Source organism: Maniola jurtina, chromosome 3, assembly GCF_905333055.1.
Source record: "Maniola jurtina chromosome 3, ilManJurt1.1, whole genome shotgun sequence".
Taxonomy (NCBI): domain Eukaryota; kingdom Metazoa; phylum Arthropoda; class Insecta; order Lepidoptera; family Nymphalidae; genus Maniola; species Maniola jurtina.
This window is the reverse complement of record NC_060031.1, coordinates 5,860,096-5,884,136: the sequence shown is the minus strand read 5'-3', so window position 1 is coordinate 5,884,136 and position 24,041 is coordinate 5,860,096. Positions and strand designations below refer to the sequence as shown.

General features: G+C 36.1%; 1 protein-coding gene across 5 annotated transcripts in view; it reads left to right on the top strand.

The window, feature by feature from the left end:
• Window positions 1-24,041, top strand: part of LOC123880913 (RNA-binding protein Musashi homolog Rbp6) — a 656,888-nt gene that overhangs the window by 293,484 nt on the left and 339,363 nt on the right. For all 5 annotated transcript variants that reach the window (XM_045929319.1, XM_045929321.1, XM_045929318.1 and 2 more), the window contains exon 5: window positions 19,027-19,068. In XM_045929319.1, the coding sequence (XP_045785275.1) occupies window positions 19,027-19,068 (42 nt within the window). The remainder of the gene's footprint in view (window positions 1-19,026; window positions 19,069-24,041) is intronic.

The following is a 24,041-nucleotide window of genomic DNA, read 5'->3' as shown; positions in this document are numbered from 1 at the left end:
TGAAGCACGCTCATTATAGGTGTCAAAAGTGCGTAAAGGTCGTAGCTCATTTACACGATACCGTTCCCACACAACACCCGCACGGCTTCGCTACAAATCGAAGTGACCGCTAGTTGTCCACGCGACGACACCATGCAGAAAGCTCGCTGTCCACACGATGACGACTAGCAGTACGGCGTCTCCCTAGCGCACACGTTACAACTTGCTTGAGTGACCCGCACGCTATCGACGCGTGGGCCGCTCGCTCGCAAGCGCGTGGTAAGCAAGACGTCAACCATCGAGTGGCTAGATTGCGGCAAGCTCGTTGCTGAGCGTTGTTTTGCAATTGTATGTTGTCACTGCTAAATGTCTGTAAAGAGCACGATTTTAAACCCATATTTGAATGTTTATTCTTTACCGTGCGGGAGCGGTGTCGTGTAAGTGAGCTACGACCTTTAACCCGCACCAATATTTATGTAGTTTGTGTTGCAACGCGAATGTGAAACACATATGATTTTTTCCGTTTTTAAAATATAATTGTATGAGCTTTGCTTTTTTGTAGTTTTATAATATCGTTGATCTAAGTTTACAAGTCTCACAGCAACAGATATAAACTACGAGCCATATAAGATGATTGTGCACGTCATATAAAATTAAACATCTCAAAGACATGTCTCAATTTCTAAGCGTTATGACTGCAGGGAATAAGTTCCTGATTTCCTGAGAGTTTATTGTCACATTCAGAATGTCATAAATTCTGTGTCCCCGGGCAAATGGCCTCTGCAGCCATCATAAAGCGTAAAATCACGCCCGCCTTATGTTTTTCTATCAAGATTTTAGAATGCCTACGTAAGACGTGTAAGATTTTTGAGATAGGTCTGAAAACTTACTAAGATATATCAAAAATTGTAATTGTCGTATTGATTTTGTAGGTAATAAATATTTACAATTTTTTATTATCTATTCTAATACTTGATCAGTTTTTAAAAATACACAATTTTTTTAATTACATGACTTTTAGTAGGTACCTAATGTAAGCTATATCTAATATGTTATAAAAATTATGCGTAAGTTTTGGCTCCATTTAAAATTTAAAGCCACTGTAGGTATTTTCATCTCTATTTCACGTTTAAAATTAATCAAGAGCAATTTAAATGGCCAATTTATTGTACAGGCCTATGCTTTATTTTATTGAATTCATTGTCCATTTATCTTAGTTTCAAATGTGGCACGAAAACCGACGAATAGGTCAACTGTTGCAAGTGTTTTATTATTGGACGAAACGGTTATTTCTATGAGCTAAAAAATATTGCTATCGCATGAAATGTTCCTTTTTTCCATAAAAAGTATTGAAACAATATGAAAACTGGCAATTTTAAATTTTTTCATCTCTTTCTAAAATTGCATACAGCAGATATACCAATTTTGCTATTGTATAGGTACATCGTACAACATAATATTAATATTTCATTCAATGTTGACTCACTTTCATGATTTCCTGTACTTTCGAACTTCGAGTTATTTTTACATACCGAACCTACTGTTTTGTTCGTTGATTTTTTGCAACAGAACTTTTGTAATCGAAAAATCTTATTGAATATTTAAAACATAAAATCTTTCCTGTATCATTTGCCCTTAATTTTTTACACAACTACCTTTTAATTTCTACCATTCAACAAAAGTATAAGAAAACATTGCTATTTATCCAATGTCTTGTCGTTTATTTAGATAATAATCATCTTTATCTGCGGATTCGAGACACATTACGAGCTCTCGTCTATAATAAAGTCTCGTATATGGTATGTACAGATGGATAAAAAAGGCGATTTCTATAGCTCGCCGCGAAGTAATCTAGACAAATTACAGCGCTGTCGTTGTTTACTTTGATTAAATTGTAGCCGACTGGTGGAAGATTAGCTGAAGCCTCGCAAATCGAGCGAGAAGAGCATTTACCCAATTTACATAAAACGAACGCGGAAAATAGTTCGGTGTTGATGCTACTGCTTTGTAATACTTACTTAAAGCACGTTTTGTGTGCAACTTTTTAAGTTACATTTGCATGCAAGTTACTTGCATTAGAAAGATGTTGCTAGTGAAACTTGCATGGTGTGTTTTACACAATATCACGATTATAAAAAAATTGTAAAGACGTTGGTCCTGTGAACAACTCCTCTCTAAAAAAATATTTGGATACGTCTTACTATAGAGCAATCATGGAACTTTTTTTTTTGTTTTTAAACAACCCTAACGCTAAAATAAGTCATCATCATTATTGACGACCTCCTCGGCGCAGTGGTAAGCACTGTGGTCTTATTAGTGGGAGGTCCCGGGATCGATTCCCGGCAGGGGTTTGGAATTTCATAATTTCTAAATCTCTGGTCTGGTCTGGTGGGAGGCTTCGGCCGTGGCTAGTTACCACCCTACTGGCAACAATGCTTGTGGAAACGAAAGGGTTATGGTTTTATTGAAAACTGCCATAGGTATCCCTTTCAGGTTAGCTTGCTTCCATCTTAGACGGCATTATCAATTACTGCCACGTGTATTGCGGTCAAGGACTAACTTGTATCTGAATAAAAAATTAAATAAAATCATTGGGAACGTTAATAGACTATTATTGAGGTATTTATTTTTAACCGATATAACCTTAACATTTGAAACGTACCTACTTTACCGTTTCATCGACATAATCCACCCTTTAAATACAAACTTTTCCCATTTATATTTTATTAAGAAATACTGGAACTTCAGTTTTCCTATCAACTTTGTTCCGAACACATATCGACTGGAAATCGCTCCAAGCGACTACACCTAAGTTATCGTATGAGAACTTTTATTTACTTTAGCTATTAACTATGAATTAATTCTGAAGTATTTCTTGGTTGCTTAGTTTAGTACCTACAATGTCATATCTGCTTGAAGGACGGTAAGTAGGTATTTGCATTGCAAACCAGTTGACATCTGTAGGCGAAGAACATCGTTACGAGTTCTATATATATTTTTGAAAAAACTTTGGTAAATTAACTAGAGTAGGTAGTAGGTATTTACTTACTAAAAGATATACATACATTTCTTACATTTTATGAATACTTGTCTCAATGTTTGGTGGCAAAATATAAATTGCACGATTTGCCCTTCATTTAAAATATCGGGTCATATTATTAAGCCATCAAAACTCGCTTAAATTTTTCCTGTCTATGCTTTTCGGCTCAGAATGTATTTGAATTTCATATAGCTTTGTTGTAAATTCTTATTTACAGTAGATACTTACCTACGGTCCGCATTGCTTTTAGATCATTTCCACTGAGAGGTTCAACCATTTTTAATGAAGAATCTTGCTCAGATCTTTTCTTGTAATGGTTATTTGTGCAAAATAAGTTTTTTTCGTAATAGAAAACGATATTAGATAGAATATAATAAAAGAGCATTGACGTGTCCTGAATGTGACACAAATACTTTCCCATCATACAGCTAAATGGCATTTACGATCCGACATTAATAAATCATGTCGACTTTTAAAATATGTAGCGACGGAATTTTGCGAAAAATTAAAATTTTCCCTTATGCTGGAAACTTTCAATATTTTACGTGGTTTCATATTGGCAGTGTTCAAAAATGTGATGTACTTTATACTTTACGGTCCGGCTGTTACCAAATTCAGATCTACTTAGTAATTAATAAACGAATACGCACGTTCTAGTGCAGTGTCTCCAACAAGTATAGACTCGCATTCTGCAACCTAATGAGATAACCCTGCAACATGCAACATCCGCAGAAAAGATTACCACATCTAAAGACTATTATTTCGATACCAATTAAAAAGTCTTCTTTCCAGCTCTCTATAGATCTAGATGATCCTCTTTTGTCATCTACTCTTGAAACCAATCCGAGATGACTCTTAAATTTCATCCTTTTAAAAATAAGAAGACGTTGTAAAGTCGCTGAGACGTGTTTTACAACCCGATCTCAGAAGTTTTAAAATAGATTTTTGCAGATTTTTTTCAAATAGATTGTCGTTTGAAAGTTGTCTAAATATATAGGTAAAGAAAAACTGACTGACTATCTAATCTATCAACGTAAAGCTCGAAACAGTGGACGAATCAAGTTGAAATTTGGTGTGCAGATATCTATTAATATGACGTAGACATTCGCTGTGAAAGAATTTTCAAGAGTTTGACCCCTAAGGGGGTGAAATAGGGGGTTGAAATGTATGTAGCCCACGCGGACTTAGTCGCATGCATAAGCTAGTTCAGCATAAAACTTCAGCCTCCTATTTGGGGGGGTCTGGTGTTTGATCCTCATGTTTATAGAGTTATTTTTTTAAGCTTTTTACCACAAAAATACGTACTTGTTTAAATACGTAATGCCTGAGAGTTCGAATTTATGTTCTAAATGTATGTTTGTTCGTCGTCGGTTGTAGAATAACTTTTTTTAGGATTCCGTACTCCAAAGGAAAAAGGATCGAAAAAGAACCCTTATGGGATCACTTTGTTGTCGGTCTGTCTAGTTAGGTATATCTTATGACACAAGTAAAGGGGAAAATCTGAAAACCATTTTGTGGTTATACAACACAAAAAAATTAAAAAGTGTTATTTTTTGTACGATGGTACGGAACCGTTCGTGTGCAAGTCCAACTTGCTCTTGACGGTTTTTCTTGATGAACATGTTTGGAGCGCTCGCGCAATAACTCACTGTTATGTGCAAAAAATTAAGGTGTCTGCATAGCAAGCGCCTGGTTTCAGACGTGTTTACAAGTTATAGAATAATTCAAATAGCATACTACAGCAAATTTATGCAGCTGCACGGTAACATACTTCAATGGCTGCATTGAAAAGCATTTTATTTTCATGGACGACGGCGACTACCTAGCTCATATTTTTGAATTCAGTGTGCGCGGAACGTGTTAGGTGGTAATATGAATTTATGATCATGGCAAATTAAATGCGTTAAAGTCGAGTCGATTCGGCGGGATACGCATCGGAATTTAATTAAGCGTTTTTTACACTTGACTGCCCAATGCGGGATTCGTCGGCTGACTACTTATTTGGTACGGTATACACTGTTGCTGTCGCTCTTTTTAATCACGCACGTTCGTGTAAATATTTAATTTTCATAAGCATCGGACTGTTGGAATTTACATAATATTTTTGCAAGGCGGAAAGCAAATAATCGATCGTTCCTTACATACCTCAAAAGTATAAAAAACTCTTATAGGATCACTTCGCTGACTGTCCGTCTGTCTGTCTGTCCCTTTTTCTCAAGAACGCGTGGCCGTATCAAGTTTTTTAAAATAAAAATAGCAAGCAAAGGAGCAGGCGGATCACCTGATGTTAAGTGATTACTGCCGCCCGTGAACATTTGCAGCACCAGAAACACCGCCGATCTATTGCCAGCCTTTACAACACCCCTCTTTTTGGGTCGGGGGTTAAAAATTATCCACAGATGACTTATTTAGTTGCCAAATAAATATTGCTTACATGCATGTGGGTTAGGACTCGCATCACCATCAGTGGCGCGAATTAATCTGATTTCACTAAGTTATTTCCCTCAGTTGGTGGTTAGATCTAAGGGTTATTACGAAAACACTAAGTGATTTTTATCGTCCGACAATTACATCCGGGCAACATAGCAAACACACATTTGTGGTGCCACTACATAATGTAGAGTCGGCGTGTTTTTGCGCCGGATTACCCGTACAAACAAACCGAGCGGCTGGAACACCAAATAAAGGGAAACACTAACCGGCGCCCGCGTTATTCTTCCAAAATTAACTCATAACGCCAAGAGCTGTTGATTTTTTTTCGACCGTAATCTGCTTTAACGGGCACGGGGCCAGTAGCTTTAGTAAATCGGCCGCACGCGACTACCGCGAAATGGGAATCTTTAAATGCTATACGTACATTTTTAATGCCGTTTTAATGCCACGCCTCGCCCGATTGTGGCTACAATTAACGTTATAACGAGTTCATTAATGATGGACGATTCAAAGCCGGGCTTAAAATGAGCAGCGCTGAGATAGCTCGACGTTTGCGTTTAAGTACGTTGGATTATCTTGAAAAATTAGTAAAATATATTAAAACTGGTAGCTTGTCCCATTGATTGACTAATTTAATATCATTGAAGAACTAAAATCAAGAAATAGAAAAGTTAGATTTGAGAGATTATATTGATAGATCTGAGATTTTTCAAACATTTTATTATTCCTGAAATTAATCAAGCGGAATAAAATATAAATTTTTGGCCCAAATAACAGTGTTTGATAAATTGTAACGCTAACGCAGTCACATGAATATTCTATTTCTATATTTGATGAATAAAAAAACAACTACTCTGTACGAAATTTAATAAAAGGATGAAATATATGTAAATTAGTGAGCGTAGCAGAAAAACAAACGCTTTGCATGCGACCCCAAAATAATAAGTTCAAGTTGAGTGTACGTCCCGCGCCCACCTGAAGAGATTGGGGGACAGGAATGCTTAATATAGAGTCCTTTACTACTACGGGGTCTCCCAATAACATCTCCGACCTCGCAAACGTAGACAAATTTCGTTTGTGCTGGTTTTACATTTAATATCAAGTGCATTTGTTGGAGCATTTCAGAAAGTTTGCACAAGTTCTGTGGTAACTTATTGCAGTATATTTTAAGTTGATTTAAACGGTTTGAAAAGCTTTGGAGATTTTACGAATTGTGGGATATATCAAGCCTCCCATGTTTACATTTCGCTGACAGGCGTATTCATTCTATGCACGAAAAGTTGCCCGTAGTCGTGTCAGTCGGGGCAAACTTCCCGGACTCGGACATCAGAACCCGGCGTGGATACAGATGCACAATGGAATAAAGTAGCATCGGAAGCTCGTTGGAGTTAATAAATAATACAGAAACGGAGTGACATGCGCAGAGTGCACCACGAAGCGCCCTAAGTCTGTTTTGACTGCAAATATCTGCGCCGGATGTCTGCCCGTACTTCTGGGCACGGATCAGGAATACTTGCTGGATAAGTTGGGGTAACTTAGTCATTTGTTAGAGATTTACTGTATAAATACGCTTGGATGAATAATACAATAGTTGCTGAACTGGATACCCCAATAACAAAGCATTTCCAATGTAACTTAATTTATTATTACTTTGTAAGTGCAATTTTGGTACATGAAAAAAACAATTGTTTTAAGCAACAATAAAACAAAAAAGGATATTTTATAATCTATTTATTCAAACAATAACATGACAGCCAAACAACACGCCAACGGTTGTTGTTGTTAAGTGGAATGCCAGTGAGAGCCTTCACCTGGTCAAATCATTGACTGGGTGCTCTGCAGCGTGGTCTTTTGCTTTTCACCTTACCTGCGACTGTAAGGTTGTCCAAGTTCTCTTCAGTTGTATCTGTTGCATTCTATTATGTACAGTCCGACAAGGCTCTCTTGGCACTAGAGTGAGGGCGCTGTTGTACCTTTATATCATTCACCCAAGCTTTATGCAGACACAGCGAACTAACAACAAGTGCACTTCTCAAGATGGTGGCTTTAGTTCCGATTTTGGCCACGCGCCAAAAGAGCCTTGTCAGACTGTAATTCAGCCTATGATGGCGTATCCCTGTTGGACCAAAGTCCCGTAAAAATTATTAAAAAAAAAAACTAGATGGTAGGCGTTTGACAATGCGACCAAAGTAACTAATAAAATTTGTGGAAACGCGTCTCGAATAGAGCTTGGCATTTCCAGTACTTGTACTGGCTTGTTTTATAAACTTAGTCTAGATCTCGGACGCAGGACAAATAGTGGGTAATCTTTGTCTCGCGAGATCACTGGCCGCAGACTGCCATCGCTGGTGCTGTTAACAGCATCACCGGGAGAGCTTTATCGTTGTCATTCCTGTTGTATACTGCTAAGTTTAATCAGTTTCATACAGTTAACAGTAAACTCCTTTGATTCTATTTAAACACAAGTATACTTTTATTATATATTTAAGCTGATCTATTACGAGACAAGCATAAAATTAAAGTATTAGTAAGTATACGTGTTCTCTCATTGCATTTCTATGATTTTTGAATTCATTAAAAAAAATCCACGTAAATAATGTGAGATCATGTTCTAACTGTTGTAGAATTAAGGTGATGATAGTATTATTTGCTTTATACCTAATTTTCTGCCTCCTAGGAAGATATCGGGGAAAATGAGGGAAGGTTAAAAGGTTTTTGTTTTTCTAAATTCACTTACTTATGTTCCGCCAACTACTATAGATTTTATCACCATTTGAATACATGAGAATAACAAAAATGAAAATAATTCTAAACAATTACAGCAATAACCAATGATGTAGCGATGTATATATAGTATATTAAATAAAACTTCCATAAAAACTATAAATAACAATAATTAGAATACACACTAAGTACGAATAATAATATCTAAAATGCTAAATAGATATTAATTACAAAGCTCGAAGAATCATATGCAATTATTTAGATGCATTCGTAATATTAGCAGTGGTAAAAGAAAATAATAATAGTACTGGTTAAGCTATAAAAAGACCGGGCCTTTAATATAATAATATACAATTACGCTTCCGTATTTCCCTTTTGCACTTTCTGTAGTCTTATTTAACAGAAAGTAATATCCCTGAAAGTGATGGAAATTTCTTTGGGCTGCACTTAGGTGTGAGCGTAGGCCTAAGCGGGCCAGTGTGGCGGTTCCCACGCTATCAGAGTCCTTCTCACGTTACCTCCGACAAGAACCTCAATTTTAGGGTTACGCGGGCCAGTTTATCATGAATATTATGAAACGCAATGCTCATGCTACAAGACTGTTACGCAATTAATTTAGAGGGAGGCAAGGGAGGGGGAGAGGGTGTCTGCTACTTAGAAACTTAATAAAAAGTTGACAATATGCCTCACTTTTTTTTAATTAATTTTAAAAGAAAGATATGCATTTTTTCTGAAAACGAGCAATAACTCAAAAACGGGCTCTTTTTGCCCATAGGTGTTTAGAGGTCATTTGATAGCATTTGACCTCCTCTACAACCTCTCAAAGAGAAAGTAACGTTTTACTGGACTTTATGTATATTATAAATATTACACATATGGATTAAAAAATATTAAAAAGTATTTCCCCGCTTCAAAACTTTCTGATTTTAAATAATATTATAAAAAACTAAAATTTTAAAAAAAAACAACATCAAAATCGGAGCTGTTTCTGAGGACTTCCGACGAAAAGGCTTCGTTTATTCCACTATTATAGTTTTGCATGTTAACTAGATGTTTATTGTGGTTTATTTTAAAACGATATTTTCGTTTGAAATAAAATAATTTTTATCTTCCTTAATATTAAGATCAATTTCAATATTCGAAGTATTTGCACATGGGCCATTCATGTATTGAGGTACTAGTAAGATAAAATAATACTGGAGAGGTACAAGGTATATTTAATACCATTCATTTGAAATGAAAACTTCCTTCGGCTTCACTTAGGTGTAAGTTTAGTCCCAAGTGAGGCAGTACGTCGGTTCCCACGCAATGATCATTTCGTATTACTCAGAATATCATATTATGTTAGAATATCCTTTTCAATATTCAATGTCAGATAGAATCAAAAAATGAAACAACTTAATTTAAATTTATTGTCTTTATTGGGTTTTTGGTTTGTCCTTCAGTTACTTACGCAACGAAGTGACAAATTAACGTGTATTTCGATAGGATATAGTTTAAGACCTGTAGAGTAACGTACGCTAGTTTTTATCTCGAAAAAATAAACAGTTCCCGTTTGATGGAATGTCATTTTTTACATCTTTGTTCTTCAATCACTAAGCAACAGATCAACGGATCCACCTGATTTTGGCATACTCAAACACTCAAAACTCAGCTAACAACTATATATAATTTTCTCCAAGAGAAACCTCCTCTGAGGAAGTACGATTTCAAAAATTTCACCCGAGTGATGGGCCATATCAGCAAATCAAGTAACATGTAGTTGAATTGTTAAAAATAATTTATGCACGAGACGGAACACCCACAAATCCACCTGACTCAAGCTTGTCCACTTTTTTCACACGGAATTAAACGAGCGATAAAATTCTTGCGAAGTCGCATGAAAATGTGCGTTACCTGCCTTGCATATTTATGCGTGTCCCAGTAATGACGTTTGTAGAGCCTCCCCAGCGAGGCTTCATTACGGCATGTCTCCGCGGGCGTAAAAACAAACCCTACTTTATAAACAATCTGTGTCAAGTGTTTTCCGATCGTGTCGCAGTTTGTTTGCATATTTCTTTATTAAATGAAAAGCTGTTGCAATTAAAAAAGCCTTGCATCAAAGTATATTTATCTTGCATTTGTATTTGAATATCTCCTGATCAAATTTTGGCCACGACAGGCAATCTGAATGGAGACAGGCCAACTTATTAGATAGATATGTACAATAATATTTATAGAGCATATACGAGTATGTATGTACGCAAACATGAGACAGATCATTTCACAGGTAGCATATCAAAAATCACGTCAAATGCCTTTTCATATTTTAACACTAGCAACCTTGTTTAAAGTAACCTGTAAATAAGTAAATTCACGAAGCAAAATAGCATACAGTTTGGAATTTATTACATTTAACCCCGCTTTATTTTTAAATTTCGCTCGCACACGGTCATCGACTCGAACTAAAGAGCGAGCGAGCGAGACCATCGCTGCCATTGCTAGCGCAAACACAAGTGTACTCTCCATTCCCTGACTCAAATAGTCCGATGGGAAAGCAATCTAACATGACCGGAGAAGAATCAATGAAGGACCACAGGCATGTGATAGCGTTTTTTATCGATGACCTTTTAACATCTTGCTACTAATGAGAATTCCTTTATAGATTTTTTAAATTATGTTTTATAACGTATAATTTTTTTATCCGGCCTCAAACATTTAACCAGACGTAGTGTTTTCTAAATGGTTAAGTATAATTACTTTTTAAGGTAATTACAAACTCATTTTGAGAACGCGGATACTAGGTCGTCACTAAACATTACCTCAGCTTACATGTGCAATATCATATATCACAGCGGTAGAGGGTAAATGTTGTTCTTAATTTAATTCTAGTTAGTCGAAGCGCACACGTGGGTGGTGACGGTAGGAGAGCGGTGTGGAGCGCAATGGAGCGAAGCGGTATCGGGCTGCAAGTCGCGCGTTGCACATCAAATATTTCAGTCGGAATTGCTGGTAATATGCTGGCAATAGCCCGCTTCTAATCTTGAGCCAACTCAAGTATTGCACCTGCAGCCAAATTCGTTCCAATTAGGGGAGTTAGACCGCGTTGACTGAACAGCAAATGATGCGGTACCACTTGACGCAGCCAGACACTTACGATTCTGTAAATAAATTTAGTCACCAGTTTCCTGAGTGCGTCATTAAAGGACCACAGTTGGAAGGATATAACACTAAACAATACAACAATAACTTGCTTTATTTCATTTCGAATTAAATATACCGGGTGTTATATTGAAGGGTAAATAAGGTGTATACAAAAACATTTATTACAAATTTTAAACGCGGGGAATCCATAGATATGTAGGGGAATCTGAAAAACTGCAATTTGTAATAATAATGGGTAAAACAGAGCGTATAGTCTGTGACGCGATGCCAAGACAAAAATGTCAGATTACTTTTTTTCTTATTTGGTGACTTTTTGAAATGCCAGCAAAGATCTTTAAATAGATCTAGAGTTGGTACTTCATACTTCCATAAATGCTAGACCAGCGTTGTCAGGCAGATTACTTGTTTGGCATTTGCTTACCAAAAAGCTAAGAAAAAAATTCAGGCCAATCTCATTGCTCAACATCCCACTTAAGTTTTGGTACCAACCCTCTATAGAAAGTAGCGGTTGTCCTTTCTCGTCCTTGCCTACGCTGTGCGGTAGCTATTGTTAATTAAAGGTATTTTAACAATACATCCGTTGATTGAAATTGCATGTACACATCGAGAGTGGTGGTTCATTATTGTATTAACGTTTCGTAGAACGAATAAATGAGACTTACAGTTTGCAGGTCTAATAAATTATTTACTCGCGCGTTTTAATGCAATGCAAATTTAAATAATTGTGTGACGTTCTGAAATTTTTCACTAGATACAATGAAAAAAATAATCGAATTACTATTTTTGAAATTGCATTCAATTCAATTCGTTTACTTGTCGGATCTGTTTGATACTGTACAATGAAAATAAGTTGGAAATACAATCCATGGAATCTTAAGTCATAGAGTAGTACGCCAGAAGCTTGCAAAGGAGGGCAATTTTAAGTATTAGATAAAACTAAACTAAATATATCAGCGGAATTTTGAAGCTATTCCTGTAAAAACTATTTAGAGTGTGCTCAGATCAAATAGCGTCCATACACGGTATCGGTACAAGATCATTGAATCCATTTGTACCGAGTTCGAACGCTTAGATGCAACTGAATCGACACCAGGGCTCAGATAGTAGTCCTACTCAGTGTTACAATGCGCATTATCTAACTCATATGATTCTAAGAGTGACCACTCTTTTCAAACAAATAATTTTATTTTTCTTACCTTACAATCTTTTCCACTACCAAGGGTCACTGGTAGAAATCTCTTAAAGAGATAAGTGCTTCCTTGTCCAATTTCATCAATTTTTCTCACAATTTTCGGTTCACATTAAGAGGATAGTCTAGGTACATTTTTTCAGTCACATTGGTTTAGGACATTTATCAACTCCTGGCATGTCGATTTTCGATGTCGCGACCTTGACATCGTCCAACGCACCTGAAGAAAATATTACTCTCCCATTTAATATTATAGGAATTTTATAAATTCTCATGAAAATGAATTTTTTCAAACAATAAAAACGTGGCTTCATAAATTTGTTGGATTTCTTTTCAAATGAAACAAATTTATCAAGCCACGTTTCTGTTCCGTAGTCCTGCCACTACGCGATGTACTTCTATGCCAAAAAAAAAACATGATAAGCGACGTAAGACGACATAAATACATAAGCACATTTTATTAACCCCCGACCCAAAAAGAGGGGTGTTATAAGTTTGACGTGTGTATCTGTGTATCTGTGTGTCTGTGTATCTGTGTGTCTGTGTATCTGTGTATCTGTGTATCTGTGTATCTGTGTATCTGTGTATCTGTCTGTGGCATCGTAGCGCCTAAACGAATGAACCGATTTTAATTTAGTTTTTTTTGTTTGAAAGGTGGCTTGATCGAGAGTGTTCTTAGCTATAATCTAAAAAAATTGGTTCTGCCGTTTAAGAGTTATCAGCTCTTTTCTAGTTTTCTTGTAGAAAAAAAGGTTAGATAACCTAGGTTCATAATATTATGTCAATAGACAAATGTCAAGCTGTCAAGATGGACGTTGCCTAAATACATAATTATTTATTTGAAAATGATGTTTTGGAAAACTCAGATACTTCGGATCGTCGGGGGTGTTATAAATTTTTACACATACATCATTGGTTTCTTACTTATTAAGGTCAACTTGCGCCAATTGTTTAAACGCGCTTACGTTAAATTTTTTATTCCTGTCCTTTTTTATCAACTCTTGAATAAACTTGATAAAAAGTGACAGCGTTACAAAATTTAACTTAAGTAGATTAAACAATTTGGTTGAAGTGGGCCTTAAACTTTGACTGTCTATTAAAGCAAAATGGTTGTAAGAGTCAGGATTTATTATCGAACCATTTTGTCTTAAACCTTAAGTTTATCATGGAGGTAAGAACTCCATATAATCTACAAATCACTTAGCTTGTTATTAGTGAGGGTTTAATGCTAACCGTAATGCAACTGAACCTAAGTTAGCGAAGTCAAGATCCGACGAACAGTCAAAAGACTCATAAGCAAACATTATTATTCTAACAATAGCATACGAAACTACAGCTGCAGTGAAATATCGATACCTACTGAATGTTTACTTAATATAAAATTTAACGTAATCGACTTTATGTCGAAAACATCGCCCATATCGCGACATGCTCTTTTTCAACATGTATAGCCTGAGAGCCTGCAGAAAGGTATGTTGGGATGCTTTATAAGAACCGAAAGTTCTTTTGCGTTGCCCAAATATGATGTGTGGAGTGGGTTCGAAATGTTTGAATTTTTTAATAATTTATAATTGTAACAACACTCATACAGAGCAAGAAATAATTAATATCAGTAGATACTTTTTATGGTATTTTTACGAATATTTTTGGCCTGCTATTTTGAAGGTCCGGGGAGAACCGATTGCTACGTTGTTTTGTATTTATAAAGATAGTAAGTAAGTACCTACATATTATTGAAAAATGTATATGTACATAAGAACATTTAGATGTATAAGTATATAAAATTGTATAAATACTAATATTGATGAAATATATTAAAACCGTCCAAAATATAGACTATATTTACATACTTACACACACACATACGCACTGTTGTAATAATTGTATATTTTCATTATATTTTTCATTATAATTTTAAGTTATCTCTTGTGGCCTATAGTAAATAAAATAAATAAATAAAATTAAAATTCATACTTTTAAAATCCCAACTTATTCCATTGCAATCCAGCTGGCAATCTAGTTTATCACTCATCACAGAAGAAGCACCTTATATTATAGTTTTACCTTTTATTAAGCACCTCCTTAAAATTTACTATTAGCTCTCAGGCCAGTAGTGATATCCGACTAATGTGCTTCCTTCTGCAATCTTTTCTTGCGATGACACGCTAAAAGTTATCAGTTAGTTTGGGATTATGAGATATAAAACGACGAGATTAAGGTACCTTTTAGTTTGTCTACAAGGTAGGACTTAAGATAATTTGAAAGTTAAAACCCAATGTCAATCTTTATCGCAAGGGAAGTTGAAGGAAGGGGGAGGTTGACTAAGGAGGGTGCGCCACTGCGTCGATTGTAATCACGCAAATGGTTCCCATATCAAAATGTCACATTCGTATGATATCGATGTTTCGTTGTCAATTTTGCGTGGATTCGAGCTTGGCCAGTTTTCGTGTTACGGAGATGAAAAATACGGCATGTGTTTACGAAAGTCCGTGCACTTGGGTTGCAATGTTTGTTTTGTAGGGCAACATTTTACTTTTGTTTAATCAGAACTATCAGGATGGGTTCAGTTTTAATAAAATCCTTCTCTAACAAAAGCCCAACGTTTCTGATACCAACGATTTTTCCCCTTTGATTAATAAGTATATATTTAAAAAACTAGGTAAGTATATTATAGAAAAATATCATTAGATATTAATCGGAACAGCCGATTTTTCTAATGTTAGATCTAACTCTAAGTATGTTACGTGAATTATTTTTATAACAAAGTAGGATTTTAAAAAAACTACAAGGCCATAAAATTACGAATTTGTATAAAAATCATGAAAAAATAAAGCAAAAATGAACTTAAAATTTTCTAGCTGCAAACATCTTAAGCTTAAATTGTTTAACGTGAAAGTCGTTATCATCAAACTTTTAAAAGTATCTTAAAATAAAAAGGCTCGCAATCACGGACGGAGCAGTCTTTTGGTGCTTCGTTTTATTTTTCTATCGGCACAGGCTGCAGGCTAGCCACTGACTGCGATCGCTTCCATTAAAATAACTCGTTAAAATTTATCATCGACCCGCTTAATCGCTTTAGCGCCACCATCTGGGGTTTTATGATTTTTCTGCTTGCTCTCTATACTTTCGTGGTCATTTACAACGTTAACAAAATTGCTTGCGTGAGACGTTTAATGGGTTGGCAATTACTTTCCTAACGCCTCTCCGTAAATTCGAAACACGTTAAGAAATCACTTCCTGTGCTCCCAGTACGTATTCGTAACTACATGTCGTTATTTTAAGCCTTCATACCTTATTACAATATCGTTATAAAAATGAATATTCTCCAGGGTGAAAATCCAATTTAATCAAATTATACCGGATTTTCTGCAGCTGCGTTATTCCGCGGCGCACTCAAAAGATAATTAAATAATTAAGAATGTATGAATGACGCCGTAAAGCCGTTTCTCTGGTATTGTAATAATGCAGTCCTCTTGGGCAAAATCTTTTAAATTATTCTCTCACGCTTGGTTCGTAATTACGCAGTCCTGGATGCCTAGGATCCTGAATTCATTGCGATACTTTAGAATTTGTTAGAATGATTTTTCATTATACTTCTTGTTTCTTTGCTTTAACGTTGAAGGAAAACGTTGCGAGGAAACCTGCATGCCTGAGAGTTCTCTATGATGTTCTCAAAGGTGGCGAAGGCCGCACTTGACGGACTATGGCCTAAACCCATCTTATTCTGAGAGTGGAATCATGCTCCATAGTAGCTTCTTGTACCTGTCTCCAAAATATTCCACTTATCCTACATAAGTGGAATATGACTGGTTTTTTATTGGCCGGCTAGTGTTTGAAATGATAAGACGCGATTTGTAGGGTTTCGTACCCGAAGAGTACCAACGGGACCCTATTACTAAGCCTTCTTTGTCCGTTCGTCCATCCGTCTGTCTGTCTATCAGCGGGCTGTATATCGTAAACCGCAATAGGTAGAAAGTTAATTTTTTTACATAGTGTATATTTTGCCGCTATAACAATAATTAAAGAAGCCTCCATGAAAATCAAAAAAAAAAAATGTGTTTTCCTTGTACGATGGTATATACTGAATACTTACTAGGTACGATCCTTCGTGTGTGAGTCTGACTTGCACTTGACCGATTTTTGATCGTTACATCATTGCTGTGTCATTTAGCGCCGTATGCATAGCCACGAAATAGATAAAGTTAAGTATGGCAGGAAATTATACCTATGCACCTAATCTCGCTATTTTTGTCTACGTTATACGGAGGCTCTGTAAAATATTATAATTGGCCTATTACCACACATTAAGCGATAGCGCTAAAACATTACAGCGAACAAACCCCCAAAACGAATTTAGCAACCGGTCGACAAAACGGTGAGTACGTGTGGAAATGAAACGTTTTACCTCTAAAATGTCAAAGGTAGCTTCTTTGGGTTTATATTTTGCGTTTATAACGGTCAGCGGCGCGTCGAAATACGAGAAAAAAGAGCAAAGCGACCGCCCGTTGCCGGAGAAAATCTGAGGGCTTAAACAGTGCCACGTATGAAATAGTACCGCTCGGTTACATGAAAAAGACGAGAGGAGAAATCGAGTGACAGGACCACGGAGGGTTTTCAGTCCGATGCTTTTTTGCAGCGGGGATTTTAGAACGGGCAGAGCAGTATAGGCGATGCGAGTTTAAGGTGCGCTTCCGATTTCCGCGTCAAACGCCGGATATCTGCAGTAAATTACAAGTCTGCAACATCAGCGACACGTGCGTCCGCTTGTTATTAATTGCAGGGCCTGTCTGAGTCTGTATTATACAGGTAGTTGGATCCTGCTTATGTTTACAAAGTAATTTAATAACATAGCTACTTTACAAGTGATACTAATGCAAGTGCGCACTTTCATCCAGTGTGAATGAACAGTTTGATTACAAGTGTAAATTAAAAATTTATAACACCTTTCAAACAAAAAAAAAACTAAATTAAAATCGGTTCATTAGCTTAGGAGCTACGATGCCACAGACAGATACACAGATACGCAGATACACAGATACACACGTCAAACTTATAACACCCCTCTTTTTGGGTCGGGGGTTAAAAATATGTACCAATAGAAACTTTACAGTTACTAAATAGTAGTGTCGCAACCCGCTGTAAGACAAGGAAGTAACGATGCAACGACTTAGAATCGGAAGTGTACCTTTTTAGAGTTCCGTATATGGAAGTAAAAACGGAACATTCATTAAACTATTTTTTCATATATTTTGTTTTTTAGTTATAATTGTAGTTACACAGTTATACTAAATTAAGTTACATTGGAAATGCTACATTACATTGAAATATTACATTGGAGCTACCTTGGTATCAATGCTAGAAACTTTTTACTTGTTATCTATAATAATAGCTTTATTTCATCGGAATATCGTTGAATATATAATTCGCACAAATACGCACCCAAAGTGTAATAAGCCTAAACGTTCATCGTCCTAAGTTCTACTAATCGTGTACGTACTCTACAATCTACAACGTGAGAACCAGGTCATAATTTTTGATTTAAGAGGGCTCTCTCCGTCACTCGTTCCCACTCGTTTCATACAATCGTAGTTCCAATATCATTTGAATATTAAGCAACCTAAGTCCATGAAATTTTGCAGACATATTCTAGAAACTAATATCTATGTCTGTGGTTTTCCAGATTTCTGTTAAAATATTCGGTTTCAAAGTTACGCGGTCTTAAAATTTTCATACAAATCTTGGAGCCCCTGTAATTTTAAAACTAAATATTTTTAGAAAAATCTAAAACACCACAGACACAGATATTAGTTTCTAGAATATGTCTGCAAAATTTCATGGACTTTGGTTGCTTAATATTCAAATGAAATTGGAACTACGATTGTATGAAACGAGTGGAAACGAGTGACGGAGAGAGCCCTGTTAAGTACGTGGTAAAGATTTTTATTACGGAACACTGGACGTGCAAGCTCAGCTTACCCTTGTCCGTTTGTTTTGGCCAGCTAGCGCCGCATGCGATGCGAATTTATCGCGGCCGCTTCCCGCCCGGACGTGCAACCATGATTAGAGGGTGGAAACGCCTGAGTGATTTTTTTTTCGTGCTCGAGTCATTAACTTAAAATTAACTAGCCGGCTACTTAGTGCTGTTGACGTGGTCAGCTTATTTACATTGCATACCTACTTTTATCGCTTTTACTTTTATAGCGCATTTTTTTAAGGAATAGCTACTCGTAAGTAGTGGAGGAAATTAATGTGTTTCAATTATTGTTAGAAAAAGAAAGCTAAAGCGTGAGACGAGTTTTTCTTTGATGGGGACCATTACCCTCTGGTGACTTCGGTGATCTAATATGAAATTATAATTTTATTGTAATTAATATATTTTCCTATGTAATGCAAGGTGTGATATAAGTTATTTCATTTATTTATTATTTTTGTGTATGACACCGTCCTAGAGTAAATACGCCGCTGGTCTGGCCTAAATTACTCATCGAAATACTTATCGTTGTTTTGTTCTTTACAGATAGACCCCAAAGTGGCGTTTCCCAGAAGAGCACATCCAAAGGTAAGCCTATGATATTATTTGGTAGTAACCCATCAGACTGGAGGAACATAAATTGAAACTGAGAGCATGCTTTATTAGGCCCATTCAAATATTAAATCGCCGCAAGGGCGTACACCAAACTTACGACATATTGTGAATCTAAAGCACCGGCGGACGCGGCTTGTTTATTTTCAAACATTTACACAAAATATTATTTTAGGCTGGACGTAACTCTCGCTCGCTATTAAGATGTTGGCTCATGATGCATAAATAACTAAGGGCTAGTAATTTAGTATGCGGGCTGTGATCTTGAGATCGTCCGGACTCTCTATAGGTCTCTGATTGAATCGCGTTGCTACATATTCAGTGCATTTGCGATCCCATTTTTATTTTGCATTAAAGCTGGATATTTTCAGCGTAAAAATTTAAAAAAAATTCCATTTATTTGAAAAGTAGACATAACAGTAATTTTTTAAATTAAATAGTAATGAAATAAAAGACCCTTATTGAATAAAGAAAGAAAAAAAAACCTTTGTAATGATTTAATAAACGATGTGAAAAAGATAGAATTAGTTTAGTAGATAATATAATATCTTTAAGATTTTTCATGGCACTGTAAGAATATTAAAAGTTAAACATGCCCCTTTTCATTATATTATATCCACTGCCACTTGCAATTATAAATAAAAACAAAAGTATAGTATAACAAGTTTAGAAACGGATTCGCAGACTTTTTCCAAGGAAGTACGAGTATTTTAAAGTTTAAAGAAAGCTGGACAGTTCTTGAACGAATAAAATGAATGTATGAAAGTAGAAAATAAAGACAAAGTTTGATATAAAACGCATGGCTTCTCGACTACGGGATTAAAGCTTCAAACGTTATATCTTATTTTACAGGATAATTATTATTTTATATTTTGTTAGATTTAATTTTTAATCTTGGTCAGTAAAATAATGTTATATTTATTTTTAGTGGAAAGCGTCCCTCTCTCGATTCTTTGAATATAAAATTATTCATGTAAATATTTAAAATATTAGTAGTATGGATTCCACATTTTTACCCTCCAGGCAATCAATATTTTCAAAACTCTATTTTGCAACAGGTACCAAGTGCGAAAGATCGAAAACATTCGTGCGTTTCGAGACTGAGTGCACAATTTCCGCTCCAGACAATCGTATTTTGACGAATTTCCTACATCATAATGAATATTAGGGTTCGCGCATTGAAAGGAAATTTTGTTTATTGAATTGTTTTAACGAATGCATTGCGTTTGTTGAGTAAATAAGTTCGGATGCATGAGTTTTTCAGTAACCCTTGAAGATATGAGTCCAATCAAAATCAAACATGGAAAGTGATAATTTTCAACAGTTGAAATTTTAATACTTGAGAAAGAGAGAACATTTGTTACTTCTTTTATATGGACACTAAACTTGATGGATGGTTTTAAAACATGAAGTTATATTACTCTATCCGGGCAGCCCATGCGGTGTTGCGTGGCCGGTCAAAGGGGATGCCGGCTATGCGAATTACATGAATACATTAAGGGAGCCTCATACATGTAAGGTACACTATAATGCTCACGAATAAATTTAGAGCATGTTCCTCTATCATAGTATTAATATAAATAAAATAGAAACTACAACTATGCATTTAAATTCAGATATTCTATCGATCTTAAGTCAATTGCGTAGGCATAATTTAATTCATTATTATCTAGTGGTCGCAGTAAAGATAATAGGAAGAACACCTTTGGACAAGTTGAATTACGGCGCAATCGAAACAAACGCCAAGTTATTGCAAAGTTAAACGAGCTGTTCAACGAAGTAAACAGTATTATTCTTAGGGAAAAATAACTTTTTCTTCGCCTAATTATTCGCTATGATAAACGACGCGCAAAATCGGATGATTCAGTCAGTACTGGCAGGCCGAAATTCAAATTTCTGATTATCGTTTGCCGCCGCTCCTGGTTCCCTTCTTACGGAAACAATAGAAAAAAGGGGACACCGCTCTCCGGGCGCAAGCGAAGAACAAAACAAACGAATTTTTAATATCGTCTTTATCGATAATTGAGACTCTTGCAAAAACCTCTTATTTTGAAAACTTTTAGAGACTGTGAAAGAGGAATCGTGAAGGAAAATGGAATTGAGAGAAAAAACTTTTTTCATCTTCTTTGTTTGACATTGACAGTCACTAAACTTTTTATTTTCGCAGTGGATCTATTTAATTTAGTATCGATCCAGAGAATTTAATTGTTCGACATCTGGCAGGAGCCCGACGTGATATTGAATTTTTCCGATAAAAACTCCGGTTCAACACGACCAAATATATTCAGATCAATTATTTGGAGCTGTTTCGTGGCGTAAAATTGAAAATAGTTTCGGGGGCGCTGCAGTTGTTGTGATATCTAAATTTGACCTCAATTTCAAAAGTCTTATATATTTTCTAGGATATAGATAAAGTCTTAGTCAATAAACACCTATTATTTACTTGCTGACAAACAGATTGATGGTAACGATCATGATGGTGGAGTCATTCTATTGCCCCATAGAACATCTTTGACCAACAGGTACAAGCTCTACTAATTTATACTGGGCGTTTAAGGGTCTGAGCATACGGATGATTTGTTCAATGTTTTATAAAGATAGCTTTATAGATAGTTTCTTGCGGGTAAAGAGACGACGGTTGGTGGGGAGGGGTGGCAGCGTGGCAGCGAGCAGGGAACAAAGACTAATATGTCATCGTGGCCAAGTTAATTGACGCGGCTTCCGCACCGACGCGGCGGTACGCAGACGTCAGCGTTTCCTTAGCTTACATATTTATATGGAGCAATTGTATAAGCTCGTCTACCGTGATTTAATATATTGCGCGTTCATTTCAAATTTTCTGTTATTAAAGGATTAATTTAATTTAAAATCAATACCTATAAAAAGACTTTACTTGACTAACTGACGGATCTATCGACGGATATCCTAAACCGCTGGAGTTAGAAACTTTAAACTTTGACAATAGGTTCCTTCTTTGACGTAAGTACACACTGTAAAAGGGTTTTTGGAAATTCACATTATTTTAAAAGTTAATTTAGAGATTTAGTACGACCGAATATTTGCCGTTGTCTTTTAATAAAAATCCTAATATGACTGCCGTCGTTATATGGAGCATTTTGATAGTAAAATATTATACATGAGATTATTACATTTAATCACGATAAATTTAATCAGGCTTATAATTTTACTCTTTTCAAAGAATCACTCAAGGAGTCTTATTTCAATGTTCATTTGAAGCTTTAATACGGTTGAATAACATGTATAATAGTAAAAGGGTCGGTTAATTTAAAAATGATGTCCGTTCAAAGTTCACCCGAGAAGGTTTCAATTAAAAAGCTCTAATCGACCCGAAACGGTCGTCGAAATCGGTAGCATTTGTAATCACCACGGCGTGAGTTTATATTCCTTAATGGACTTTGCTGAAGTAGTTCCAACTCTCCTTACGGGTAAGATATTTGAGTAAAAAACTACGACCTAGCGCAGATTGTAGTCAACTTGGTAAAGCTCCGTGCAAACGAGAGCGCGACATAACCACCAAACTCCGTTTTTTTGTTGTACCTAATTGAATATTATAAAGTTACACGGATTGTTATAAAGTTCACGTAAGGACTGCTGAAGTAGTTCCGACTCTCCTTATGAGCAAGATGTTTGAATAAAAATCTACCATCTAGCACATATTGAAGTCGACTAAGTAAAGCTCCGTGCAAACTAGAGAAATTACCTAAATAAACTCTGACATAACCGCGAAGCTCTAGTTTTTTTTGTTGTAATTGAATATTATAAACGGTTCATGGATTGGATATAAGATAATGTAACGACCTTTGAAGTAGTTCCAACTCTTCTTGTGGGTATGATATTTGGTAAAAGCTGCCACCTCCCGCAGATTGTGAATGACTAAGTAAAGCTCCGTGCAAACTTGAGAGCGACATGATCGTGAAGCTCCAATTTTCTTTGTTGTAATTGAATATTAGAAATAACACATGGATTTGATATAATGTAACATAACGATTGCTAAAATAGTTCCAACTCTCCTTGGGGGTATGATATTTGAGCAAAAACTGTCACCTCCCGCAGATTGAAGTCGACTAAGTAAAGCTCCATGTAAACAAGAGCGCGACATAACCGCGAAGCTTTGGTTTTTTTGTACTTGAATATTATAATGTTGCATGGATTGATGTAAGGTGAGATGAATTGAAGGTTGTGACTGCGACAACTGCTGAAGTAGTTCCAACTCTCCTTATGAGTAAAATAATTGGAGTAAAAACTACCACAATCCACAGAGTGTAGTCAACTAAGTTAAACTCCTTCCAGACTAGGGTACGACATAACTACGACACTCGGGATTTTTGATTGTTGCCTTGTAACGTTCTATAGAAATAACGTAACGTAAGAATGTGTAGTTTTATTTCCTTAACTGACTTCCCTTTACTTATTTCAAGGATTTTGGGGATATAATAATTTATTAAAGTATGATAACAATCTAGACGATGAAGCACAATTAGATACTCCTCGGGGATGTTATTAAATTTGATAATAATCCAAACAAATTAATTTGAAAATATTGATTGTGAGTAATAGCTCGTTCACACAGGCTGCGTAAGCGTTGCGTAAGCGTAGACGTAGTGCGTAAAATTGCGTAGTAATGTATGGAACTGTATGAAACATGGCACACCGCTTGCGTAAAGCGTGGACGTATGCATAACCCGGTGTGTTAGGGTTTAGGGTGACGCGCGTCACTACGCACGTTTCACGTGTACGCAATTGTTGTAAATCGGCGTTAAATGGAAACCGATTATCCAATTTAAGTCGAAGTCGAAGCGCGTAGTTTTTATGTGCGCTTAGCTTTGTACATTAGAAATCGTGGCGTGGCGGGCCGCAGCAAGACCAGTTGGTGCGATTTAACGTGTTTCATTAAGCGTTTTGTCGGTGTAATCGCAAGTAATTTAAGT